This window comes from Panthera leo, chromosome E3, assembly GCF_018350215.1.
Source record: "Panthera leo isolate Ple1 chromosome E3, P.leo_Ple1_pat1.1, whole genome shotgun sequence".
NCBI classification, from domain to species: Eukaryota; Metazoa; Chordata; class Mammalia; order Carnivora; family Felidae; genus Panthera; species Panthera leo.
The window spans coordinates 17,853,789-17,879,425 of record NC_056694.1 but is presented as its reverse complement, the minus strand read 5'-3'; the positions used below and the strand labels follow the sequence as shown (position 1 = coordinate 17,879,425).

Genomic DNA, 25,637 nt, shown 5'->3' with positions numbered 1-25,637 from the left:
TTTGGCAACCCCCCCCCCACACCCCACCATGGGAAGCTTCAACCCCTCGGTTCTCTACACACCTTTTTCCCAAACCCCCACTGTAGCCCCATCACCCTGGTGGGAGGTGGGTGTAGGCAGAGAGGAAGGAAGCAAGTTAGTATCTCTAGTAAGTGAGATGAAGGCTTTGACTGGGATGGTTAAAATTTTTTAAAGTTCCCACGGTCTACGTGGACCAAAAGTCATAACAAGATTAGAGGTGGGAGGGGCCGTCAATTTTCCTTACCAGCTCAACTGATTCTTAAAAGGACTTCAAGTCTTTGGACACCCCTGGCAGAGATACCTTACTTTAGAATCCTGGCCAAGGCACTCACCTGCTCTAGCCCCTTCAGGGGCTTCCCAGTAGCCTCAGAATTAAGTCTGAGTTCTGGCCTGGTAGTCAGAGCCTTCCACATCTGGACTCATCACCCCTTCTCTCACTTGCCCTTGGAGAGTGCCCACATCCTTTGTTCTGCCCACACTGAGTTTTTTCTTCTGGCATTCTTGATCCTTCAAGGGTTTGATTCAATGATCTTCCTCTAAGAAATCTTGCGCAACTACCCCAGGCAGAGTCATTTTCCCTCCTCCAGACCCTAACACCTTTCACAAGCCTCTCCAATGCTCGCATTTGTTTATCTGGCTATCTTTTCTACTGGCTGAGCTTTCTGAGGGCAGGGACCATGTTCTCTTCATTTCTATGCCTTGGGTGTCTTGCACAGGGCCTGGCACAGAGAAGGTGCCAATAAATAATATACTCAATGAATGAGTGCGTAAAATAACAAGTGAATGAAGTTGGTCAGGGCCAAAGGCTGGGAGGCTGCGGAACATATAAAAGGAGCCTTGCTTTGGAGGCAGAAAGAACTCTGCAAACCTCAGTTCTACCACTTACTATGTGACCTGGGCAAGTCATTTGACTTCTCTAAACTCCATTTTCCTCATGGTAAAATGAAATACATGCATTTCCACTTAGTTATCAGAACTCCAAGCAGTTTCAGATGACATGTGCTTTGGAATCAATCAGCTACATACACAAACCCTGGCGTTAGACTTGACGAACCGAGTGACCTCTCTGAGCCTTTACAGATGATCTCCTTCCTATGGCCTATTGGGCCCTGCTTGGTCTGGATCCTGTCTACTGCTCCAACCTCATTTTCTTTTCCCATTCCTTGTGGTTCTATTTATTATTTCCCTGTTAACCCCTGTTGCGAACTCAACTGTGTCCCCCCGACCCCAAAATCATGTGATGGAGCCCTAACCCGCAATGTGATTGTATTTGGAGAAGGTAATTGAGGTTAAATGAAGTCATAAGGGACTTCAATCCAGTAATAGGTCTGGGGTCCTTATAAGAAAAGATACCTGTGATCTCTGCGCAGGCCCAGAGGAGGGGCCATGTGACCATGTGAGGACACAGAAGGTGGCTCTCTGCGACCCAAGGAAACCAGAAATCAACCTCGCCAGAAACCAACTCTGCTAGCACCTTGATGTTGGACTTCCGGTCTCCAGAACTATGAGAAAGTTGATGTCTTTTGTTTAAGATTCCTAGTCCGTGGTATTCTGTTATGGCAGCTGAAGCAGACTAAGGTAGCCTCATAGCTCACTCCTATCCCTCACCCTAAGGCAACCACCCTAATGTGCTTTGTGTGTAATTTTTTGCTTTGTATACATTTTGAAAAATGTGTAGTATGCAGTGCATGTTGACGCAAACGGTTATATATCTATGAATATGTATTTGTTAACTTTTTCATTCATCACTATTTTTTTAAAAAAATTTTTTTTACTTTTTTTTTTTAACATTTATTTATTTTTGAGAATGAGAGAGACAGAGCATGAACAGGGGAGGGTCAGAGAGAGAGGGAGACACAGAATCCGAAACAGGCTCCAGGCTCTGAGCTGTCAGCACAGAGCCCGGGGCTTGAACTCACGGACCGGACCGTGAGATATGACCTGAGCTGAAGTCAGACGCTTAACCGACTGAGCCACCCAGGCATCCCAAGACAGAGTAAAAATTTTTAAAGTTTTGTTTTCACAATCTCTACACCCAACATGGGGCTCGAACCCATGACCCCAAGATCAAGACTCGCACGCTCTTCTGACTGAGCCAGCCAGGCGCCCCCATTCAGCGTTATTTTTTAAGATTCATCCACGTTGCCATGTGTCTATCTTACCTTTACTTCACACTCATTTCTATTACTGTCCCCTTCGTGTAACCTTGGAGAAAACCTCTCTGGGCTTTACTTTCTTTATCTATCAGATAGGATTGGAATCTCCTGCCACACAAAACTCCAATGTTGTGCGAGAGTCCTAGGATTATGGAGACATCGTGATTAAGAAATGTGTGATCGTGGCCATCTGACTTTAACTTCTCTGTGACTTAGTTTCTTTATCTGTTAAATGTTAATAATTCTACCTCTTAGGGTCACAGCGGGGATTCTATGGCCTAATCCACAGTAAGCTCTTAGTTGAGTACCCAGCATATGAGATGAGCTCACGCAGAATGCTAGTTATTGCTAGCATTACTCGAGCCGAGGGGTGTGACATGTCAGCATCTCAAATCTGCTCCTTGCTGAGGATCCAGACAGTGAATCAGTCAGGGTTTCGGCCCTCTGGGGAGACAGAGACAGCCACAAGTAAGTGTGTCACAGAGCACTGGTGCTAAAAATGTAGTGTAACAAGAAGATAAACAGAGTACTTTGAGAAGCCAAGGGAAGGGCTAATTATACCCCTCCTCAAGCCACCACAGCTCTTCCTCCAGCGTTTGTTATCTCGCCGAGCAGCCTTAAGGTCTTAATTAAAACTCTGAGCTCCTCCCCGCTGCTCTCCATAAGTGCAGTTGACCCTTGAACAACACGGGTTTAAACTGTGCGGGGCCATCTATATGCAGATTTTTTTTTCTTTTTCTTTTCTCTTTCTTTTTTTTTTTTTTTTTTTTTTTTTTTTTAGTGTTTATTCATCCTTGAGAGAGAGAGAGAGAACACAAGCAGCGGAGGGGCAGAGAGAGGAGACAGAATCCCAAGCAGGCTCCAGGCTCTGAGCTATCAGCACAGAGCCCCATGTGGGGCTTGAACCCACGAAGCATGAGATCATGACCCTAGCCAACGTCAGACGCCCAACCGACTGAACCACTTAGGTGCTCCTATGAAGATTTTTTTTTTTTCAATAAATACAGTACAGTACTATAAAGGTATTTTATGATTTTCTTTTTTCTTTTTTTATTTTGAAGAGAGAAAGAGAGCGTGTAGGGGTGAGGGAGGGGGCAGAGGGGAAGAGAGAGAATCCCAAGCAGGCTCTATGCCCAGCGTGGAGTGTGATGGGGGGCTTGATCTCACGACCTTGGGATCATGACCTGAGCCGATATCGAGTCAGAAGCTCCACCGACTGAGCCACCCAGGAGCCCCTCTTAAGCTTTTCTTAATAACATTTTCTCTTCTCCAACTTACTTTATTGTAAAAACACAGTATATATACACAATATGGGTTAACTGTTTATCTTGTTGAGGCTTCTGGTCAACAGTATTTTATTAGTAGTTAAGTTTTGGAGAAGTCAAAAGTTGTACGTGCATTTTCAAACTGTGCAGAAGGTTGGCGTCCCTAATCCCTGCATTGTTCAAGGGTCAACTGAATATCCACTTGGTTTCCAGAACCTTCCTATCAGAAATAATTGGCCTCCTTCTCTTTACACCTTCCACCCCCTTGCATCTGCCCTGGGTTCAAACTGATCAGGTCTTCCCTGACTTATTGAAGAGCCTTTAAGAAAATAACATGTATATTCATTTATTTGCTGTATAATCAACACATTCTTACAGAAAAAATAGAAAATGCAAATGGAATAGAAATGTGTGCATCTAGGGGCACCTGAGTGGCTCAGTTGGTTAAGCATCCAACTTTGGCTCAGGTTATGATCTCACAGTTTTTGAGTTCCAGCCCCACATTGGGCTCTGTGCTGACAGCTCAGAGCCTGAAGCCTGCTTCGGATTCTGTGTCCCCCTCTCTCTACCGCTCATTCGCTCTCTCTCTCAAAAGTAAACATTTAAAAACAATTTTTAAAAAGATATATACATCCAGTATCACTACCATGGTATAACCCTATTTTGATGTTTATCCTTCTAGATTCTCTCCTAGCTCTATAGATGTGAATAAACATATTTACAAAACTAGGATCATACTATAACTTTGTTTGGAATCCTGTTTTTGTCACTTCATATGTTTTGTACATTGTTCTATAGTGAATACACATCTACATATTATTTTTTGACATGTTCATTTATTTTTAGGAAAATGACATTTAACAATTTGATAAGAGTGCTTTTTCTTTTTTTAAAGTTGTTATTTTAATTCCACTTAGTTAACATACAGTGCTATATTAGTTTCAGGTGTACATTATAATGATTCAACAGTTCACATCACCCAGTGCTCATCACGACAGGTGCACTCCTTCATCCCCATCACCTATTTAGTCAATCTCTCCACCCTCCTCTGGTAATCCCATCAATTTGTTCTCTATAATTAAGAGTCTGTTTCTTGGTTTGTCTCTTCCCCCTCCCGCCCCCGCTTTGTTCATTTGTTTCATAAATTCCACATGAGTCAAATCATATGGTATTTATCTTTTTCTGATTGACTTCATTTAGCATCATATTCTAGCTCCATTCATGTCATTGCAAATGGCAAGATTTCATTCTTTTTTATACCTGAATAACATTCCATTGCATATATATATCACATCTTTATCCATTCATCAGTTGACAGACATTTGGGCTCTTTCCATAGTTTGGCTATTGTTGATAATGCTGCTATAAACACTGGGGTGCATATATCCCTTTGAATTAGTGTTTTTTAATTCTTTGAGTAAATACCCAGTAGTGCGATTGCTGCATCATAGGATAGTTCTATTTTTAACTTTTTGAGGAAACTCCATTTTTCTGTTTCCCACAGTGGCTGCACCAGTTTGGATTCCCACCAACAGTGCACAGGAACTCCTTTTTCCCTATATCTTAGCCTACACCTGTTGTTTCTTGTGTTGTTGATTTTAAACATTTTTTTTTTAAGTTCATTTTTGAGAGAGAGAGAGTGAGCAGGGGAGAGGCAGAAGAAAAGGGAGAGAATCCTAAGCAGGCTCCACACTGTCAGTGTGGAGCCCGATGCAGGGCTCAAACTCACGAACTTCGAGATCATTACCTGAGCCGAAATCAAGAGTCAGATGCTTAACCGACTGAGCCACCCAGGTGCCTCTGATTTTAGACATTGACAGGTGTGAGGTGAAATCTCATTGTAGTTTTGATTTGCATTTCCCTGATGATCAGTGGTGTTGAACATCTTTTCATGTGTCTATTCATAGATATTTGGTATTTAGATTGATTCCCATTCTTCCCAGTGATAAACAATGCTGAAATGGGTCGGGCCTGTTTGTGGTGCCATCATTGTGTACTTGTCCCATTTCCTTAGGGGAAGGGGAATTACTGAATCAAAGGAAGTCACGTATCTAAGGCATTTGTGCATATTAACAAATTGTCCTGCAGAAAAGGCTCTCGGTTTGTCTAGTATAGAGATGACATGAATTACTAGTGACATAATACTCATTTGCATGCTTATTATTCAAACAAATGTGTCCAGTCATTCATGTTATAAGGTTTGGGGCCTGTTTAGAGAAAGGAAGATCCTGCCTTGACATTCCTATGGGCAATATATGGTGGACAGTTTTCTCATTTAATTATCTAGATTCGTTCTTTTTCATCTTGCCATCAAACCTGCATAGCTACCTAAGGCCCCACCCGGCGACCCTAGAAGGGCTTCTGTATCTTTAGACTGGAGTTCAGGTTCGGACTTAGTGACTCCAGGCTTTCTCTTCTCAAAGTCAAAGCTAGCTCCAAGAGTGAGTATGGTGTGTGGGCTGGCCGCCTTTCAGGGGAGGGTTCCTCCGAGAGGGGCTAGCTCTTTGCCATTTGGTACCCTCTTGCCTCTGTTTGCCAGTACAAGTGCCTGACACATGGGGGGCCCCCAGGAAATGTTTGTGGAGCAAATGAATAAACATACCACTCTAGCTTCCACTGCTTTCCTATTATGTAAACTCATGACATCGTGACACATTAAAACAGAACTATTCTCTATTTTCCTCTTTGAGGGTAGGTCTTAGCCATCTTTGGATCTCAAGCTTCTAGCACATAGTAGGTTTTCGATTAGTGTGTAGGCAACTGTTAATGTGGGGGCACATCTCTCTTCATTCAGCCCCCACCTCAGCCAGCTCTGGACTTTGTTGAAATCTTAGTTCTGTCAGGATTAGCTCAAAAATGCCACCTTCTTTCTTGGTTACTCTAGCCAAAAGAGTAAAAGCTGATATTTTTTGGCTCAGTGTTTTATACATATTACACATATTAATCCTTAACCATTCAAATTCGGTATTATCATCCCCGTTTTACAGTTTAGGAAACAGAACTAATTTCCGCAGTGTCAAACAGTAGTTAAGTGACAAGGTCAGGAATCAGACTGCATAAATGGCCTTAAAGACAGAGTACACAGCCACTAAACTCTACAGAAGGTATCTCTCTCTGCACTACATTCCTATTTTGTTCGTCAGATTGGTATAGATCTGTCTCATCGTCGGCACATCTCCATGTTCTACTGGATCAAGAGCTCCCTGGAGAGTTTCTTTGTAAGTCCAGGGAGTAGACAGTGTCTAGATATTGGTTCGTGATGCTTAAGTATGTACTGATTGATTTGTGGTCCTAGTTTCTGTGTCTAATACCTATGAATAGGAGGCATCCAGAACCATGCAGACTCACTCCCAATTTAGAATTCTTCCTGCTCTCGCACACTATCCTGAACTGGTGCATGTACCTCACACCCTTACAATTAATTCTTTTTCATGGTTTGTGTACTTGCCCCTTAAAACTGGTAGCATCCAAGGATATATCTTACTAGTGTTTCACCTCCTTATTCCAAACTCTTGGCTTAGCACTGAGGTGATAATAAATTGTGAATTGATATACAAACCTCTGTCACCCCTCACTTATCAGATAATAAACAAACACTTCCAAGCACTCCCCCCTTCCCCAAAGGCAAGCTTGCAGAGTACAGATACTGGGGATCACGCCCCAGGGTCCACTGGAACGGCCCACCAAGCTGGGAACGATAGTTTAATGCTTTAGCCTCTCCCTGGGTGTGGCCTTTATAGGGTTGTCGACCTGTCCCTAGTCTCCCTGTGGCCTATTTCTTTGTGTCTCTATCTCTTTGTCTCTGCCAGTTTCCCTTTTGTTTCTCTGCCTCTGGGCCTGTTTTCTCTCCAGATTCCCTTCTTTTTCTTATAGCTCTTCCGACTGTGCTCCAACGATTTCATCTATCTCTTATGTTTCTACATCTCTTTGTCTCTGGAGGCCAATCTTTTGCTCCTGTATTTTTGGTTCGCCGCTCTCTCGGTCTCTCTCGGCTTTTGCGTTCTGACTGGGGGTTCTTAGGTTACGACTTTGTGTCTGGCCCAGGGTCTCCGCCCCGGGCCTGACTTCAAAGGCTGACTCTCCCCAGCATTTCCCAGGCATCTGCCTCTAGCCTCTAGCTGCCGCTCAGGCTTCGGTCTCCCCCAGCCCAGCCCCCATCCCCACCCCACCCCCGGCCCCAGGCCTCTCGGACCCGCCGCGCTTTGTTTCCTGTGTCTCGGCGCCCCGCCCCCGCCCCGTCTGGGGTCTCCGCCGCCCTTTGTTTGCCTGGGTCTCTCCCCCACCCCTTTCCCTGGGTCAGTCTTCGATCTCTCTTTGTCTCTCCGGGCCAGGGTGGCTGGCGCAGTCGGCCAGCCCCGGGGGTCGGCGCAGGTGGCCCGACACAGCGACAATTAGGAAGAGTCTTCGGCCCTCATCACCCGGCTCCGGCCCAGGAGGTACACGGTTAATACCACCGAGTTCGGGCAACTGTCCTCGGCTTAGAGTAGCCCTCTCCGCGGCACGCGGCCTTCCGCCGGCCACCGAGCGCCGGCCGACGCGGGCGGCCTCCACAGGCTTGCAGCTCCTCCCAGTTCCTAGAGCGGCTTGGTGAGGCCTGGCGCTTCCGCTTCCCGTCCCCGCCCCCGGCGGCCGCCCCCGGGACGCCTGGGTCCGAGCCCCCTCCCCATTTGGCGCGGAGCCCGCATACCCCGGCCGCCGGCGGCTCCGGCAGCGAAACCCCGCCAAGGAGCTCGTGAGGGCGCCGGTGTGGCACAGCCGGAGGCGGCTGGGAGGAGAAGGGGGCGCTGCGGGCCGGAAGGAGCAGCAGGTGCAGGGACGGCCGGCGGCGCGGGCGGGGGTCACCGGGAGCCGCACCCCGCACCTCGGACCCGGCCGCTGCCCGGTGCCCGCGCTGGCCGGCAGAGGGCAGCGACAGGGTGCCGCGGGCCGCACATGGCTGTGTGACCGTGGGATTGTGTCTGTCCCCTTGCTCAGGGCGGCGTGCGGGCGATGGAGCGCGCGGTGGAGCCCTGGGGCCCGGATCTCCAGGGCGCAGAGGAGAGGGAGCAGCTGAGAGGCGCCCGCACAGGTGAGGGCCGGGGCAGTGCCTCGCCACGGGCAGGTAAAGGCTGGGTGGGGACTCCGGTGCCGGGCTGTGTCTGGCCGAAGCCCAGAAAAATCGGACGTGAACCGTGCTTCCAGGGGGAGGGGGAGGGGAGCAAAAACCGAGGGAGGGAGCCAACGTTTCTGAGCACCTACTGTGCGTCAGGCCGTAAAGGGGCATCATCGCAAGGACTCTCCCCACTCCTGGATAGTCCTCAGCAGCCTCACAGCCTCTGCCCTACTTCAGGCCTCGTTCTGTCTCGTCTTGACAATTGCAAAAACCTCCCCACAGCCCTTTTCTCTTCAGTGATGCACTCAGCAGCCACATTGATCCAAGTCCAGATGTAATCCTGTTTGCCTTCTCAAAAACCTTCCCTAGTTCCCTTCTGCCTGCTAATTAAAAGCCTTAATGTAGTGTTCGATCTAGGCCTTACATGCCTAATCTAGTCCCAACATCCCTTTCCAGCTTTATCTTCCATTCCTCTCTATGGTTTACTCTTTTCTGTGCTGTGAAAGCTTTGCCCTATCTCCTTATTTCCTCTTTCTCTTGTGACCGCAGTTTTTCTGAGCCCACAATTATAATTATTTGTGCTTGATCTTACCTCTCCTAAGCATTTTGAGGGACAGGTGTGGGTCTGGGTCCTCTCAGGTATATGCAAGATAATTGAAGTAATACATTACACAATGGGCTAATATAAGAAGATATAATAGAAACAGTAAATATAGGTGTTCCATATAGAGACAGTATAATGTAGTGGTTAACACAGGCCTGGAAATCAGACAGACCCGAGTGAGAAACGTGGCTTTAATACTTCCTAACCCCATCGCTGCTTGGCCTTTTGGCCAAGTGTAGTATCTGTTCTTACCAGCGTGATACTTTATAACCTTAAGCAAGTGGCTTAAATTCTTGGAATCTCCATGTCTGTAAAATGGGAGTAGTAGTAGCATTGTATCATAGGATTGTTTGCAAGGATTCGGTGATGGGTAGTTCAGTGACCGGCACGTATTAAGGGCACGTTGACAGGAAGTTACCATTGTTGATGAGAGGCAGCAATAATAAGTATTTCAGAAGTTCAGAGGAGAGAGGGAGAGACATCCTTGTGACTACAGATCGCCAAGGAAGCCTTCCTGGGGAAGGTGCCATCAAAGATAGGAGCTGAGCCAAAGGGCAGGGTCTACTACTCCCTTTTGTTTCCCCAGGTTTAGGGAGTGAGAATGTGGAGATTTCTCAGCCGGATGAGTTTGAACATCCCCCCCAGGAGGATGACTTGGGGTTCAAGGAAGAGGAAGATCCGGCTCCAGGTCATGAAGTAGGAAATGCCTCTCTCAAACCTGAAGGCATCCAGACCTGGGATGACTTGTGGGTCCAGAGAGAGGGACCGGGAAAACCTCAGGCTCGGGACAGAGGTCCCCGGCTCCTGGGAGAGCCACGCTGGGGCCAGGCTAGCGATCGGGCTGCCGTGTGTGGCGAGTGCGGCAAGAGCTTTCGGCAGATGTCAGATCTGGTGAAACACCAGCGGACCCACACAGGGGAGAAACCCTACAAGTGTGGGGTCTGCGGCAAGGGCTTTGGGGATAGCTCTGCCCGTATCAAACACCAGCGAACTCATAGTGGTGAAAAGCCCTACAGAGCCCGACCACCAGCCCAGGGTCCCCCAAAGATTCCTCGGTCCAGGATCCCGGCTGGTGAGCGCCCCACTATCTGCGGTGAATGTGGCAAGAGCTTCCGGCAGAGTTCTGACCTGGTGAAACACCAGCGGACACACACGGGTGAGAAGCCCTACAAATGTGGCATCTGCGGCAAGGGCTTTGGTGACAGTTCTGCTCGTATAAAGCACCAGCGGACACACCGGGGGGAGCAGCCACCCCGGCCCGTGGTGCCCAGACGGCAGCCTTCTCGAGCAGCCACAGCAGCCCCACAGGGACCCAAGGCCCAGGACAAGCCATATATCTGCACCGATTGTGGCAAAAGATTTGTGCTCAGCTGCAGCCTTCTGAGCCACCAGCGCAGTCACCTGGGGCCCAAACCTTTTGGCTGTGATGTGTGTGGAAAGGAGTTTGCCCGGGGCTCAGACCTGGTGAAGCACCTGCGGGTGCACACGGGAGAGAAGCCCTACCTGTGCCCTGAGTGTGGCAAGGGCTTTGCCGACAGCTCTGCCCGGGTCAAACACCTCCGCACCCACAGTGGGGAGAGGCCTCACGCCTGTCCGGAATGTGACCGCACCTTCAGCCTCAGCTCCACCCTCCTCCGCCACCGCCTCACTCACATGGAGCCCCAGGACTTCAGCTTCCCGGGCTACCCTTTGGCCCCCCTGATCCCCAGCCCACCCCCCAGCTCAAGCCCACCCCCACCGCCTCTTGGCACAAGCCCCCCACTGACACCTCGAAGCCCTTCACACTCAGGTGATGGGCCTTTTGGCCTGCCTGGCTTGGAGCCAGAGCCCGGGGGCCCACAGGCTGGGGAGCCACCCCCACCACTGGCAGGTGACAAGCCCCACAAGTGCCCTGAGTGTGGCAAGGGCTTCCGCCGAAGCTCGGACCTGGTGAAACACCATCGTGTGCACACAGGGGAGAAACCCTACCTCTGCCCTGAATGCGGCAAGGGTTTTGCTGACAGCTCGGCCCGAGTCAAGCACCTCCGCACCCACCGAGGTGAACGGGCTCGGCCACCACCACCATCCACTCTCCTGAGGCCACATAACCCCCCTGGCCCAGCACCCATGGCCCCTCGACCCCGAGTCCGAGCCCAGCCCTCTGGACCCAGCCAGCCCCATGTGTGTGGCTTCTGTGGGAAGGAGTTTCCCCGGAGCTCAGATCTGGTCAAACATAGGCGAACACACACTGGGGAGAAGCCATATAAGTGTGCGGAGTGTGGCAAAGGTTTTGGTGACAGTTCTGCCCGAATCAAGCACCAGCGTGGGCACTTGGTCCTGAGGCCCTTTGGGACAGGGGATGGTCGGGCAAGGCCCCTCAAAGAGGAGCCGCCAACAGGACTGGAATGATGGGGTCCAGGGAAGGTGGAGGCCCAGGAGACCAAAGGGAGGGTATCGGCTGCTTAAGCAGAGAAGAAAGGGCCGGGGAGGTGGTGGGAGGGAGAAGAAGGGGAAGAAATGGGAGAAAGGAGTGAATAGATAGAAATAGAGATTGGAGACAATAACCTTGAAGCTCAGGAAACTGTCCTGGCTGGGCTCAGTCAGGATCTTGACAGTGTGGTCTATACCCCCAGCTTCTAGAACACTGCCTTGTACTCTGAATAGTGTAGGCACTCAATAAATACTTGTTGAATGAATAACTGGCCTTAGCCTGAGGGCCCTTAAAGAACTCTAAATTCCTGCTGCCTCTTAACCCGTTAAGGATTGCTCCTACCCAACCTTGCCCTTAGGAGACCAGCACCCTGGCCAGCACCAAACAGGGTTTGACCTGTGTTTACAACAGCGAGACTTCAGGAGTTTGGGGTGGTAGAGAGGCAGGAGCATCTTGAACCTTCTGATGGGGAGAGTGTTGCTGTGTGGACTGCAGTACGCAGGCTCAGGCCCCTGGACATGGCCTTAGCCAGGAAGGGCACTCTTGGACAGCCCAGACCCATCTGCCCTGGAGAACCCTAACCTGCCCTGACACCTGGACACTGGCAGAATAGACCAGAGACAGCAGAAGGAGCACTCCTACACTCGATGCCAAGCCCAGGTCCTGGTGGACGTCAGCAGAGACAAACTGGCTGGGAGAAGGACAGGACTGGAGTGAGGAGAGGCCAGGGAAGCTCCAAGGCAGGACAGCCACATTTCCATGTATCTCCTTGCCAATAAACTTTCTTGTCTGAAGCTTGGACTCTGTGCTTGTGTGTGTGCGCAGGGTGAGGGGTGGAAAAGATGTCAGAGCCCCACCACAGGTGAAGCCATGTGTAACCCTGTGAGGGGTCTCTTGCCTTCTTTGAGCCCAGCAAATAAAGAAGATGGAATAGGCTGCCGCTATCTAGGTGTGACATCTGGTCGAAAAAACAGCCACCAGGTTTGTCAGCTGATGCTCCTGACTGACTTCTGGCTGTCCACGGGCGCCACCTACACCACAACGTCGAGCGCGGCCCTAAAAGGAAAAACTCGGCGCCACAGGGCGGGCTGGGGTGGGGGGGTCGGTCCGTGAGCACCGTTGCTATGGCGACAGGTACCCGGGGAAAGGTGGCCGTCCGTCTAGTACAGGCACAGAAGTCCCCGACACTGATGCTGGGCCTACTGGGAAACCCCACCTCCCTGAAGCCCTTTTTTATTTATCGGGAAACGGGTCGTTTGACTGCATAGTCCAAAGGGAGGGCAAAGGGGATGCCTCTTTAGTCCCTGGAAAAAAACAACCATATATTCTCAGCGACCCATGCGTCATTAGGAGCAGGACTACAATTCCTAGCTTTTTCCGAGGAGGGCGCCAATGGGGAGGAAAAGAGGAACTGACCTGATTGGCCAGGGACAAAGAAGACGAGGGCAGTTAACCCATCTGAGAAATGAAGTACAAGACCGCTTAGCAACTTCGCGAGTTGGGCGTCTCCGCTATTCTGCGTGGGGGGAATGGTCCCCGGATAGACGCTCTCGCGAGATCGTAACCATCCGCCGGGCTTCCCTAGAAACCAATGAAAGCGTGCTAGAGCGCCCTTCCTCCGGGTCTTCCCACCTCTGCCAAGTTGTTAAATACACTCTCGAAACCCTAGAATGCTGCATTCAAGCCTGGGGTTCTTGGAGACTTCGGTCCTTAAGTGCACACACACCCACAGATCTGAATGGAGGTCTCCGGGGGCGTTTGGAAGATCGCCCCTGCTGGGTTCCGTGTTTCCCCTCCCAACCAGTCGACCTCCAAGCCAGCCTGCAGCGAACTTTGTAAAATTACATCTGACTGTGTCGCTCCCCTATTAAAAACCCTGCCGTATTTCCACATTTCTCCGTAAAACGTAACTCCTTGGCATTCAAGTTGGCATTCAAGGTCTTCCATTTGTGTGATTTCCGCCCTGTGCCTCTCAAATATTGCTCCGTTTACTTGGAATGCTCATCCCCATCCCCACTCCCTCCCCCTTGTTAACCTCTCCAAGTCAGAACGCTTCAAGCATTACTTTCCCCCACAAGCCTTCCCTGAACCTCCAGCCTGGGTTAGAATCTACTTATTCTCAATACTTAACACCTGCAGAACTTCTTGAGGCTTATTAGTCACTCAACAGCATTACCTACTGTGTGCTGGGTATGGGGGATAGGAGGATGAATAAGACAAAGTCTCTGCCCTCGGTTTCTATGCAGAAGATGGACGTTGGCCAAATAATTCCAAGTGTAGTAAGGACTCTGCAGGAAGCATACACACAGAAGAGAATCCTGCCCGATTCAAAGGCCTCGCCAAAGAAGTGGCAACTAGAACCTAAGAAAAGGAGTGGGGGATAGGATAGGAGCTGGAGTCTTCTAGGCAGGAAAAAGAGTATGCACCAAGTCTTTGGGCACCCAAGAATTTAAGTAAAGTTCTAGTGAGTCTGAAGGCAAATAGTGAAATGCAGAGGGGTGAGGTGTAAGATGAAGCCTTTTCCAAATTCAACTTTCTACCCCACCCTCACCCCCCACCCCCGCCCCGTCCTAACAGCAGCCTGGCACACAATAGGCCTCACTGAATACTTCGGTGAACGGTGTCCTTGAAACATGATGGGCTCTTCATAGGAGTTTACAATCCCATAAACTGCTACTTCCTTGTCAATATGGCAAACTCCCACTCATCTTTGAAGGTCCTTCACATTTTTCTCTTCAGCGAGGGCTGCACCCAATAACCACTCCCTTCCAAGGGGGTTATTCAGTTATTCACTCATCTTACTATGCTGCCGGAACACTTATATACCTATTGTTTTCCCTTTCATATATGTATATGTATATGTATATTTATTCATATATATATATATATATATATATATATATATATATATCACAATCTTTTTTTACTAGACTCTAAGATTCTCAAGCACAGAAACTAGATCTGAGTCCTGGTATATGCTTGTACACATTTGTAGAGCAAATGGACAGAAGCCCTCTTTTTCCTTTTTCGCAAGCATCTATTCCAAAGCCTTCCCACAGCAGGAGACCCTGCCAGTGGTGACTTTCACTGTTCCCAGTGGAGTCTCCTCACTGACTGAATCAGGGCAAGCAGGCCTTGCCTTTTGCTAGAAGTGGGGTTCCAGCCATAACCTGGCCCCTCCCTACCTCTTCTCCATCACTCATATTAGATTTACCCTTTTGCTAACTCACTTGGCTCCGGTCACATAAACCTCTTTCTGTTCCTCAGATATGCCAAGCTTATTCTCACCTTAGGCCTCTGCAGTTCTGTCTCGAACACTTTTCCTCCAGATTTTTGAAGGGCTAATCCTTTCTCCCCATTCAAGATTCATCTCAAGTATTATTTCCTCAGAGATGCTCCCCCTATCCACATGAAAGAAACCCCCAACCACAGCCACACTCTCTACTGCATCATCTTGCCCTATTTATTTCATTATCTGAAATTATCTTGTTGACTTACTTGCTTACCATTTTTACACTCTTAAAATCTCCATAGCAGCCAAGATTTTTGTCCGTTTTGTTCACTACTGCATCTCCAATACCCAGAATGGTGCCAGGCATGTAATAGAGCCCAAGAAATACTTGATAAGAGAATGAACACAACCAAAGTGGGTCTTGGTGACCTTGAGTGTGAGTATCCAGGCACACTTTCTCTGAGGAAGAACAAAAGTTTACCAGATGTAATCCCAACTTCCAAACTATGCCCTGGCCTCTGAAGACTGAGACTCAGGTTTGAGTCCTAGCTCTGTCACCAGCTTCCCCACGTAACTTCATTTCTGAAAGATAATTTGGTGAAATCGAAAGGACATGAGCTTTGGAATCTGGCACTTACCAGCTATGTGACTTTGAGCAAATCATTTAAGTTCTCTAAGCTTTTGTTCCTTCGTTTGTCAGAGGGAGACATTATTATTGATTCCCACTGGACTGATATATAAAGAGACATAAGGATTATAAGCAATTACTGAATGTTATTTCTCTTTTCTTTCCTTTCTGAATCTTAGTTCCCCCGTTCGTAAAATGGGAGAATTAAGTATCTTTTTCAGGAGAAGTGGGAAATACAGCTCTTCATACAAAATATCTTAGTTTTTAAAATTTTTATTTATTTTTGTATGTAGGCTTCACACCCAGCAGAGAGCTTGAATCGAGACCTTGAGAAGCTGAGATCAAGAGTTGGAGGCCTAACCAACTGAGCCACCCAGGTGCCCCCATAAAATATCTCAATTCTTAAATGTGGCAAATTAAAATGTGTAAAAGACCTGTATTTTTTAAAACTAATTTTTTTTTTAAAAAAGTAAAAACACCCTGAGGGTCAAACAAGATACTTCTGTGGACTGGGTTTGACCCGTGGGACTACTAATTTCCCACTTAGGCTATTACTTGTCAGGGACGCTATGCGAATTCTTACTGTATAACTTGCGCAAATCGGTTTTATCTCCATCAAGTTCTGATAGCTGATCTGTAAAATGGACCCACCTTTGTGCAGATCAAAGATCATGTGTGTAAAACACTTAGCATAATGCTGGCGCATAGTAGGCACGCCACACCCTAAGTGGCTGCGGTAGCTTGGGTGGCTGTTGATTTGCGAAGTACATATTCAAGGGGCAAGACATCCCAGACACCAGGAGACTGGGAGGGCGACGCCGGGAAAGGAGAAAAAATAGGAGAGGAGGAAAAAAGAGGGAAGGGAAGAGGTGAACAGGCAACCGGGTCCGCCCTCCAGGCGGGGCGCCAGCGAGAGGCCCAGGCCGGGGCGGGAGCGCACGTGGCCTATTTTGGGCGGAGCAGACGCGCTTGGCCGCAGCGGAGATCTCCGAGGCGGCCACAGGAGACGATCCTTGAAGGTAGGTAACAACTGGACCGCGAAGACCTTGGACGCCGGGATGGGGCGGCCAGGGATTCCTGGGAGTTGGGGTACAGCGGAGGGCGCCAGATCTGGGCTCGCCACCCTCCCGGGGCAGTTCTGGCCGGACGCCTGGGTCCTCTGGGCCCCTCCTCCTCGTGGGCGGGGTTAGGTGACCTGACCAATGACTGGCCGTCTGCGAGGCCCCGCCCCACCCCGCCCCCGGAGCCGCGGCCTCGCAGAGTGCCCAACCGCCCGGCGCCCTGGCCAGGGGCTGTGCGAGCGCCGAATCTGCGGCTGGTGAGTGCGCACCCCACCGGGGTCTCCGCCCCGATCCCGCCCCCAGACCATGCCCTAGAGCTCAGGGCCTCTGGCCCAGACGCGGGGGAGTGACTCAGCGTGGGGAGGGTGCCGACTTGCTGGGGCTGGAGATTCGTACTGCACAGGGCCTTGAATGCCGGGATGAGTGGGGAGAACGAGTGTCTTCGGAGCTGGTCCTGGGGCGTGGGGCTGGGCTGGGTGGAGGGAAGAGGGCAGACCCAGAGACCAGGGCAGAGCGGGAGAAGCCAAGGCTTCACAGACTTGCTGGGGTCAGGGCCACGGGGCGGGGTGGGAGTGGGTGCAAGTCCTGAGCTTTTGACCCAGCCCCTCACCCCAGAACACCAAGATGCCTGGTGAACAGCAGACAGAGGAGGAGGAAGAGGAAGAGATGCAAGAGGAGATGGTGCTGCTGGTGAAGGGTGAGGAAGATGAGGGTGAGGAGAAATATGAGGTGGTGAAACTCAAGATCCCCATGGACAACAAGGAGGTACGTGTCCCACACCAGGGGGCCTGGTTTCTCTTATGTCTGGTCGGGTCCAGCCACCCTCAGACAAACCATCAATCCAGCCTAAACTTTTCTCTGCATCTTAGACCTAGAATCTCAAGTTGGTGGCCCATCCTTCTGCTCTATTGCCCATGCTGCCATCATACAGATGTCACACTTGCTCTGCCAGGCTCTGTGCTGGGTGCTGGACAGGGAATGCTCTCCTTGGTTCCCCCGGTTCCCCGTGGAGCTTGAGGACGAGCGGGATTAAAGTGACAAGTAACCACACAGCTACAATCCCGTGTGATGGGTGCAGGCACAGGAGGTGTGGAAGTCCAGAGCTGGGAACTTAATGCACACTTAGGGGTGAGGAGGGGGTGGTTAGGTAGGCAACAGCATTAGGAACACCTGACTCTTAGTAGCATTTGCTATGCACCAGACACTGTTCTAAGTACCGCAAATCTGTACCGTGGTTAGGATTTGTTCCATTTCACAGGTGAGGAAACTGAGGCCCAGGAAACTGGACGGTTTGGTGACTGGCCCAAGGTCTCAAAGTTAGGAAGGGGATGGCTTAGCTGAGGCCAGTGGGGGTCTGAGATTTAAAAGGAATGGCCCCTTACGTGGCCCAGGGGAGTGGGTGGGGCACTGGGAGAAGGGAAGGCACTGGGAGAAGTAGTTCAATCAGGCTGTAGCATGGATGAGAGTAGGGTGGCTGGCAGCCTGGGGCGGGGGAACCTCTGGTTTTACCCTGAGGGTTTTGAAGGTTTAAAGAAAGGAATTTTAAGGAGATCTCAATATGAGTTAGATTTCCCCACTGGAGATCCTAACTGCCACCAGGTATATATTTCCACTTCCAGAACCCTAGAACTCTCACCCCAAGACAGAGGAGCCCTGAGTCCAACTGGAGGGCTCCTGTTGGGCGGGGTTTCTGGGCCCAGGCTCCCTCTCATTTCGTTCTGCTAGGGGCCAGTTCTCTGGGAAAGACAGTTCTGCTGCCCCCTAGTGGGTGTGGTGGGCCTTAGGGGGCGGGGGCTGGCTGCTTTGGCAACTGCTTCCAGTCAAAATAACTGTTTAGTTCCGTTTTCCTCAGGCCTCCTTGGCCTGTCATCCTAGTTCAGCCTGTGTCTTCTGGCTCTGTGGATCCCCTCATCTCCACCTTTGGCCTATAATTTAAGACCTCAGACTCCAGGGCTTGGTGTAGACTTCCAACTCTATCACTTTCCAGCTGTGTGACCTTGGGCAAGCTTCTTAACCTCTTTGTGGCTCAGTTTCCTCATTTGTAAAAGGGAGATCATAACAGCACTCACTTCCTGAGGTTGTGGGGACTGAGTGAATTAATACATGTAAAGAGTCAGAACTGTGTCTGGTGCATAATAAACACTACGTAAGTATATGCTGCTGACATTCATTCTTCTCCCTGGGGTTCAGGACCGGACACTAGGTAATCCTTTTGGAGATGTTTCAAGTCCTTTCTATCAAAGAACTTTGTGGGCTGAAACCTGGGGCTGGGAGTGGACAGAGAAGCCAACGGAGGCCTAGACAGAGGACGGAGAGCAGACAACTCAAGGCAGTGGGGAAGGCTTCAGGGAGATGACTTGGTCCTTCAAGACTTGGTGATTGGTAAATGGAGGAGGAGAAAGGCCTCCCAGAAGGAAATAGCAAACGCAAAGGCTCAGAGGAGACGAGGCCAGAGAAGTAGGCGAAGCCAAAGTGTAAAAGGCATTGGAAGCCAACATAGAAATTTAGACATAGTCTCAAATTGGAGGAGGGACATGAGTGATTTTCTCCTTAGAAGAAACACTGGCTCCCGTGGGGTACCAAGCCAGATAAGGCTGGTAGCCTAGTCTAAGGTTTTGACAGCAATGGGGAAAAGAGGGAGAGAAGGGGACATTTGTGAATCCTGATTGGACTGGCTGGAGGTAAGGATGAGGATATGGGGAGTGGGCATGTCTAGTCATCAAAGGTATGTAGGGCTAGACTCTAAATGGTATCGTGTAGCAGTGAAAAGCATCGGTTCCAATCCTAACTGCCAGTCACCAGCTTTGCCTTGGCTTTCTCGTCTGTATAGAGGAGTCATGAGAGTTAAAATCCTTGACTGCCCACCTGAAAGGTATCATCTGGGTTACTGGATTTGGGGGGGTGGCGGGGGTTGGGATTGAGGATGACACACAGACATCCCACGAACTGTGCCCGCAGCATAGCTCATTAACTTGCTGTGTGGTCTCCCTGAGTCTCAGTTTCTATGAAATAGTGACCTCAAAAGCTCTTCCCAGTGCTAACATTCTGTGACTCTTAGCTATCACCCAGGCTCATGGCCAGTCATTGTCCAAAATAGGCCTTAATTATGCTGCACTCAGGGCCTGGAGTATCCTGTCACTGCCCATCAAAACCCAATCTATCTTTAGTGAATAGAAAAGATTTTCTCAGAGGGCTCTATGCACATCCAATCCTCTCTCTCTTTGCTTAAACCCTTGAGTGGTTTTCTGTTTCCTTCAGGATAAAGTCTCAGCTCCCTAAGCCTGGCATTCAGAGCTCCTCACCATCTGACCTCATGTCCTGGCTTATCTCTAATCACTCAGCTCCTATCCCAAGCCCTGACTTCAAACACACCTGACCCTTTCTCATCTCTAAGACTTTGCCCATATGGTCTTTCAGCCTGTAAACCCCTCTTCACCTTTTCTACCTGTTTTCTTCGGGAGCTGCTCTTGTCTCTTCTAGATCAGGTTTCTTAACTTTTAACATGCATACAAATCACCTGGTGATCTTGTTAAAATGGAGATTTTGATTCTGCAGGTCTGGGGTGGGACTTGAGAGTCTGCATTTCCTTCTTTCTTGTTCTTTTTTTTTTTTTTTAATATATTGTTTTTTAACGTTTATTCACTTTTGAGAGAGAGAGAGACAGAGTGAGAGCGGGCCAAGGGCAGAGAGAGGGGGTCAGAGAATCCAAAGCAGGCTCCAGACTCTGAGCTGTCAGCCCAAAGCCTGATGTGGGGCTCGAACCCAGGAACTGTGAAATCATGACCTGAGCTGAAGTCAGACACCCAACTGACTGAGCCACCCAGGCACCCCATCTTTTTTTTTTTTTTTACTCTTTATTTATTTTCGAGAGAGAGACAGACAGAGCATGAGTGGGGGAGGGGCAGAAAGGGAGACACAGAATCGGAAGCAGGCTCCAGGTTCTGAGCTGTCAGCAGAGCCCGACGCAGGGCTCAAACTCAGGATATGTAAGATCATGACCTGAGCCAAAGTCGGGCGCTTAACCACCGAGCCACCCAGGGGCCCCAAGATTCTGCATTTCTAACAAATTCCTAGTGATGCTGATGTTGATCTGTGGACCACAGTTCCTGTAGCTAGGAGCAAGAGGATGGGGTCTTATTTTATACTTTGTACCAAAAAGAGGGGAGATTCTGATTGCTAAAAGAGTCCAGGGGAGGGAGACAAGCTGTGCAGGTGATCTCAAACTTGTCAGTGAGATAGAATGGCATCATGGCAGAGAAGAGGTATTTTGGATGATGACAGACTTTCAGTTCAAATCCTGGCTCTGCCATTGATTAGCCGTATGGCGTCGGGTGATCACTTCACTGCCGAGCCTTATTTCCTTACTCAGAAACGGAGCAGATGATACCGAACCCAAAAGGTTGTGAGAGTTTAAAATGAGAACATGGATGAAAAGCACTTAGCACAGTTCCTGGCACATAGTGAATGCTCAGTGGATGGTAGTAGTAGTTGTTGTTGTTGTTGTTGTTGTTGTTGTTAATTAGGAAAGTAAAGGCTGAGGAGAATATGAATTTTAAAAAGTGATTAAAAAAAATACTTAAGCAAGGGGGCGCCTGGTGGCTCAGTCAGTTAAGCGTCTGACCTCGGCTCAGGTCATGATCTTGCAGCTTGTGGGTTCGAGCCCCGCATCGGGTTCTCGGAGCCTGGAGCCTGCTTCGGATTCTGCGTCTCCCTCTCTTTCTCTGCCCCTCCCCTGCTCACTGTCTGTCTGTCTCTCTCTCAAAAAATAAATAAACATTTTAAAAGTTTAAAAAAAAATACGCAAGCAGGAAGACAAAAATCACAAACTTCAGCTACCTGGATTTTCATATTATTATATTTGTCTCCTCATAGTACCCTCTTGTTATAGTGCAAATGCCATTCTAATGTCTAAGTCTACTAGTTGCAGAATTAAAGGCATGGAAGGACCTTTAGTGATCCCTTAGTCTGGTACTGGCCAAGCCTCAGTGACCTGTGTGTCGCTCACCTCTTGTGCTCATTTATGTACTCTTTTCTTCCGATATATTCACATCATTTTGTTAAATAAATCTGCCTTCATCTAAACAATAATACTGATGGAATTGTGGATTTCATGTGATCTACTGTTTTTCTAATGTCCATGAAAATAAATACACAACGGTTATAAGATAGTTTCCCTACATAACACCTAGAGTACTCTTGCATGTACGGGGTGTGCATGCCTCAAGTTGGGAAATTTTTATCTCACCTAGCCTATCTACCGCCTTCCTTGGGACACTGAAGCAGGGGAAGGAAGTGACTTGCTTGGGGTCTTAATGAGCTAGACCCTACCTGTCTTACCAAGATTCTTCCTGGAGGGCTCCTGGCTGGCTCTGTCAGTAGAGCATGTGACTCTTGATCTCAGGGTCATGAGTTTGAGGCTCCCGTTGGATGTAGAGATTACTTAAAAAAAAGAAAAGAAAAAAAACTCTTTCTGGGGCCCTGAGTCCTTAAGCTGGCGATACTAAGGTTACTCATGTGAAGATTTCCTTTCACCTGAGTCAGTGAGCCCAGCATAAGAAAGCCCTCAGGCTGGTCAGTTATCTTATAGAAGGGTGCCAAAGAAAAAATGGGTCCAAAAAATGTAAATATAATGAGAAAAATTCTCTCCACAATGGCCGACACGTTTAAACAAACACAACAGATGTCAAAACCAGGGCAAGACTGGAAAGTATGACCTTGAATTCAGACTGTGCCAAATCTGCTGTGGGGAGTTTCTTGATTTAAAGTATCAAGTTGTATTTTAACCTCGAATCCCTCTTGGAGAGCACCAGAGGCTTGGAGTCCAGCCTCTGTCACGTCTTGGCTGTTCTAGTACAGGGAAGCAGTGTAGCCTACTGGTTAAGGGCGAGTGCTGACTCCCTCTGGCTTTGTGAATCTGATCTCAATGAGCCTCTGTTTTCTCAACTATCAAAAGATAACACCCAATTCAAGGGGATGACAGGAAGATTTAATGCAATAATGTACATAAAGTAGCACTGTCAAAGCCTTAACTGTATCGTTATCACTGTTATTATATGTACATTTAAACCAGAATTCCCATGGTTGATCATTAATTTCCCAAACTGCCTTGTTTTCCAGTTTCTGAGTTGGTTACAGAAAAGCCACTGACTATTTACAAAGGATCTTGAAGGACCTGAAGTTGCTATCCTTGCACTTCAGAAAGAAAAAAGCCTCACTGTTCTTATCACTCACCCTTTTAAGAGAGTTTCTTTATCTATAAAGTGAGAATAGTAGTAACTACTTTGTGGAGATTGAATATGGGGAGCAGCTAACACTTTCTTGTCCTTAATATGTGCCAGGTATTTCATTTGGTCATGAATTAATGTGCCTGTTTGGTTCATGGTAGGGGCTCAATACCACTTCTGCTGGGGTGAGCATTCTCTTTTCTTTTTCTTTTTTAATTTTTTTTTTTAATGTTTTACTTATTTTTGAGACAGAGACAGAGCATGAGCAGGGGAGGGGCACAGAGAGAGGGAGACACAGAATCTGAAGCAGGCTCCAGGCTCCGAGCTGTCACCACAGGGCCCGACGCGGGGCTCAAACTCACAAACCGCGAGATCATGACCTGACCCGAAGTCGGACGCTTAACCGACTGAGCCACCCAGGTGCCCCACATTCTCTTTTCTAAGGAGGGAATAATGTGCCCCCAGTATTCCCCTTCACTCCGCTGTTAGTAAAAAGTTTTCTCTTCACCTGTCTCTTACAAAGCATTTCTTCTGATTGTATCTCTGGAGGCTCAGACCTCATGAAACTGGCTCATTTTCAAAACTTTCCATTTCAGGCCTTGCCTTCACAACTTAAAAAATGATAGGTGCTTGCTCTGAAAAGTTTATTAAAGAGCCTGGACTTGGTCCTGGCCTGGCTTCTAAGACACCATACCATGCCTTCCTGGCTCTCCTGCCTCACTGACTGCTCCCGTTCAGCCTTCTTTGCTAGCTGATCACCTTGCTGCCCCAGGTTCTCTCTCCCCATTCCTGGGGTGATCTCATCCAGACTCAGCTTTAAAAACCATCTATAGGCTGCCGGCTTCCCAATTAACATCTCCAAGCATAGGCTTCTTTCTTGAGCTCCAGATGTGTCAAGGAGAACCGCAGATATGCTCCAGAACAGATTTCACCTACCGCCTTGCTCCTACCGCCCTCATCTCTGTAGATGGCCACCCCACTTTTGCAGTGGCCAAACTCAAAATCTGGGTGGAGTCATTTTGACCCCTCTCTTTCATTATACCTCAGAGCCAATCTACTGTCAAATCTGTGGTCTTCAACTACACGATATACCCAGAAGCAGGCCACTTCCACTTTCCACCTGTCACCTGGGTGTGAGCCACCGTCTTCAGAGACGGCTGCAGTATAGTGGCCTCCTCTCTGGGCTCCTGCTTCTGCCCTCTCCCCTCCTTGCTTCTGTTCTCAACCCCAGCAACCTGAGTCTGATCTGTTCAGGTCCCTGCTCCCAATCATCTGACATCTCCTCTTTTGGTTCCCCATCTCATTCATATTACTTGACCCTAAGCTGAGAGAGTCCCAGCAAGACCATCCCATTCATCACTCTCCCCCTCAAGCATTCTGCCCTAGGCACTTTTTCTTGCCCTTCTTGGAACTTAACAGGCAGACCCCCTGCAGGGCCTTGCTTCCTTGTGTAGCCTGTTCTTTCACCTTCTTTAGGTCCCTCTGCTCACGTTTTATCAGTAAGGTTTCTTAACAATCCTATTTAAATGAAGCCTCCCCCTCCCTGCCCCAATGCCAGCAACTTCTTATCTATTCTCCCTGTAGCGGGACTTTTTAAATTTTAATGTTGAATCCCCAGTGCCTAAACATAGTCCGGCATATCTTGCGCACTCAATAAATATTTGTCGAATTAATAACAAAGAGCTTGAGTATCACTAGGCCTTGTGATACGTGCGTGCGTTAAATACTGTCTCATTAAAAGCGCACAACCGTCCCGAGGCGGGCACCGTTGCTTTTTCAGTTTTACAACGGGGAACTGAAAGGCTGCGGCTTGCGGAGACCCGGGTCTCCGGCTCCCGCCGCCCGCAGTCAGGGCTGACGTCTCCCCACCCCTTCTCCCCGCAGGTCCCGAGCGAGGCGCCAGCGCCGTCGGCCGACCCGGCGCGCCCACACGCGTGCCCGGACTGCGGCCGCGCCTTCGCGCGCCGCTCCACGCTGGCGAAGCACGCACGCACGCACACGGGCGAGCGGCCCTTCGCGTGCACCGAGTGCGGCCGGCGCTTCTCACAGAAGTCGGCACTGACCAAACACGGCCGCACGCACACGGGCGAGCGGCCCTACGAGTGCCCCGAGTGCGACAAGCGCTTCTCGGCCGCCTCGAACCTGCGGCAGCATCGGCGGCGCCACACCGGCGAGAAGCCGTACGCATGCGCGCACTGCGGCCGCCGCTTCGCGCAGAGCTCCAACTACGCACAGCACCTGCGCGTGCACACGGGCGAGAAGCCGTACGCGTGCCCGGACTGCGGACGCGCCTTCGGCGGCAGCTCGTGCCTGGCGCGCCACCGACGCACGCACACGGGCGAGAGGCCGTACGCCTGCGCCGACTGCGGCACGCGCTTCGCTCAGAGTTCGGCTCTGGCCAAGCACCGACGCGTGCACACCGGCGAGAAGCCGCACAGGTGCGCCGTCTGCGGCCGCCGCTTCGGCCACCGCTCCAACCTGGCGGAGCATGCGCGCACGCACACAGGGGAGCGGCCCTACCCGTGCGCCGAATGCGGCCGGCGCTTCCGCCTCAGCTCGCACTTCATCCGTCACCGTCGCGCGCACATGCGGCGTCGTCTCTATATCTGCGCTGGTTGCGGCCGGGACTTCAAGCTACCCCCTGGCGCCACGGCCGCCACTGCCACCGAGCGCTGCCCAGAGTGCGAGGGCAGCTGAGCCGCCGTTCTCGTCCCTGTGGGGCTGCTAGCGTCCGGCTGGGGGCAGGGACACGCTGGGACCCCTACCTGGGGCTGCATTACCCTGGATCTCCCCGCCCCACTAGGAAAGGGGTGGGACAGCAGGCCTGACTGCCTTGGAACTGGGAGGCCGGGAGAACGCCCTACTGCGATCCCAGGAAGCAGTGCCCACTCCCTCTCACTACAACCCCTTGGCCCGTGTTAGTGAATAAAGTATTAAATCCTCA

At 49.8% G+C, this 25,637-nt stretch overlaps 2 protein-coding genes across 6 annotated transcripts; both read left to right on the top strand.

Moving 5' to 3' along the window:
• The first annotated feature begins 7,708 nt into the window (after positions 1–7,708).
• ZNF48 (zinc finger protein 48) lies at positions 7,709–12,563 on the top strand. 2 transcript variants are annotated; one of them, XM_042922239.1, is made up of 3 exons: positions 7,709–7,878; positions 8,417–8,510; positions 9,725–12,563. In XM_042922239.1, exons 2-3 carry the CDS (start codon positions 8,432–8,434, stop codon positions 11,524–11,526), a joined length of 1,881 nt encoding a protein of 626 aa, XP_042778173.1. In that variant the 5' UTR covers positions 7,709–7,878; positions 8,417–8,431; the 3' UTR covers positions 11,527–12,563. The 2 variants fall into 2 exon arrangements, with proteins under 2 accessions (XP_042778173.1, XP_042778172.1); XM_042922238.1 differs by lacking the exon at positions 7,709–7,878 and adding an exon at positions 8,071–8,249 and having other exon boundaries at positions 9,725–12,562.
• On the top strand, positions 8,423–25,637 carry ZNF771 (zinc finger protein 771). Of its 4 annotated transcripts, XM_042922241.1 has the most exons (5): positions 8,423–8,510; positions 15,702–15,785; positions 16,307–16,427; positions 17,085–17,234; positions 24,578–25,637. In XM_042922241.1, exons 4-5 carry the CDS (start codon positions 17,094–17,096, stop codon positions 25,388–25,390), a joined length of 954 nt encoding a protein of 317 aa, XP_042778175.1. In that variant the 5' UTR covers positions 8,423–8,510; positions 15,702–15,785; positions 16,307–16,427; positions 17,085–17,093; the 3' UTR covers positions 25,391–25,637. The 4 variants fall into 4 exon arrangements, with proteins under 4 accessions (XP_042778175.1, XP_042778178.1, XP_042778177.1 ...); XM_042922244.1 differs by lacking the exons at positions 8,423–8,510; positions 15,702–15,785 and having other exon boundaries at positions 16,369–16,427; positions 17,072–17,234; XM_042922243.1 differs by lacking the exons at positions 8,423–8,510; positions 15,702–15,785; positions 16,307–16,427 and adding an exon at positions 16,655–16,726.

Excerpts from the sequence above, each read along its gene's own strand:
- ZNF48 (XM_042922239.1), top strand. The coding sequence starts at position 8,432 with ATGGAGCGCGCGGTGGAGCCCTGGGGCCCGGATCTCCAGGGCGCAGAG. Across the intron at positions 8,511-9,724 it reads GCTGAGAGGCGCCCGCACAG|GTTTAGGGAGTGAGAATGTG; the intron begins GTGAGGGCCGGG and ends TTGTTTCCCCAG.
- ZNF771 (XM_042922241.1), top strand. The coding sequence starts at position 17,094 with ATGCCTGGTGAACAGCAGACAGAGGAGGAGGAAGAGGAAGAGATGCAA. Across the intron at positions 17,235-24,577 it reads TCCCCATGGACAACAAGGAG|GTCCCGAGCGAGGCGCCAGC; the intron begins GTACGTGTCCCA and ends TTCTCCCCGCAG.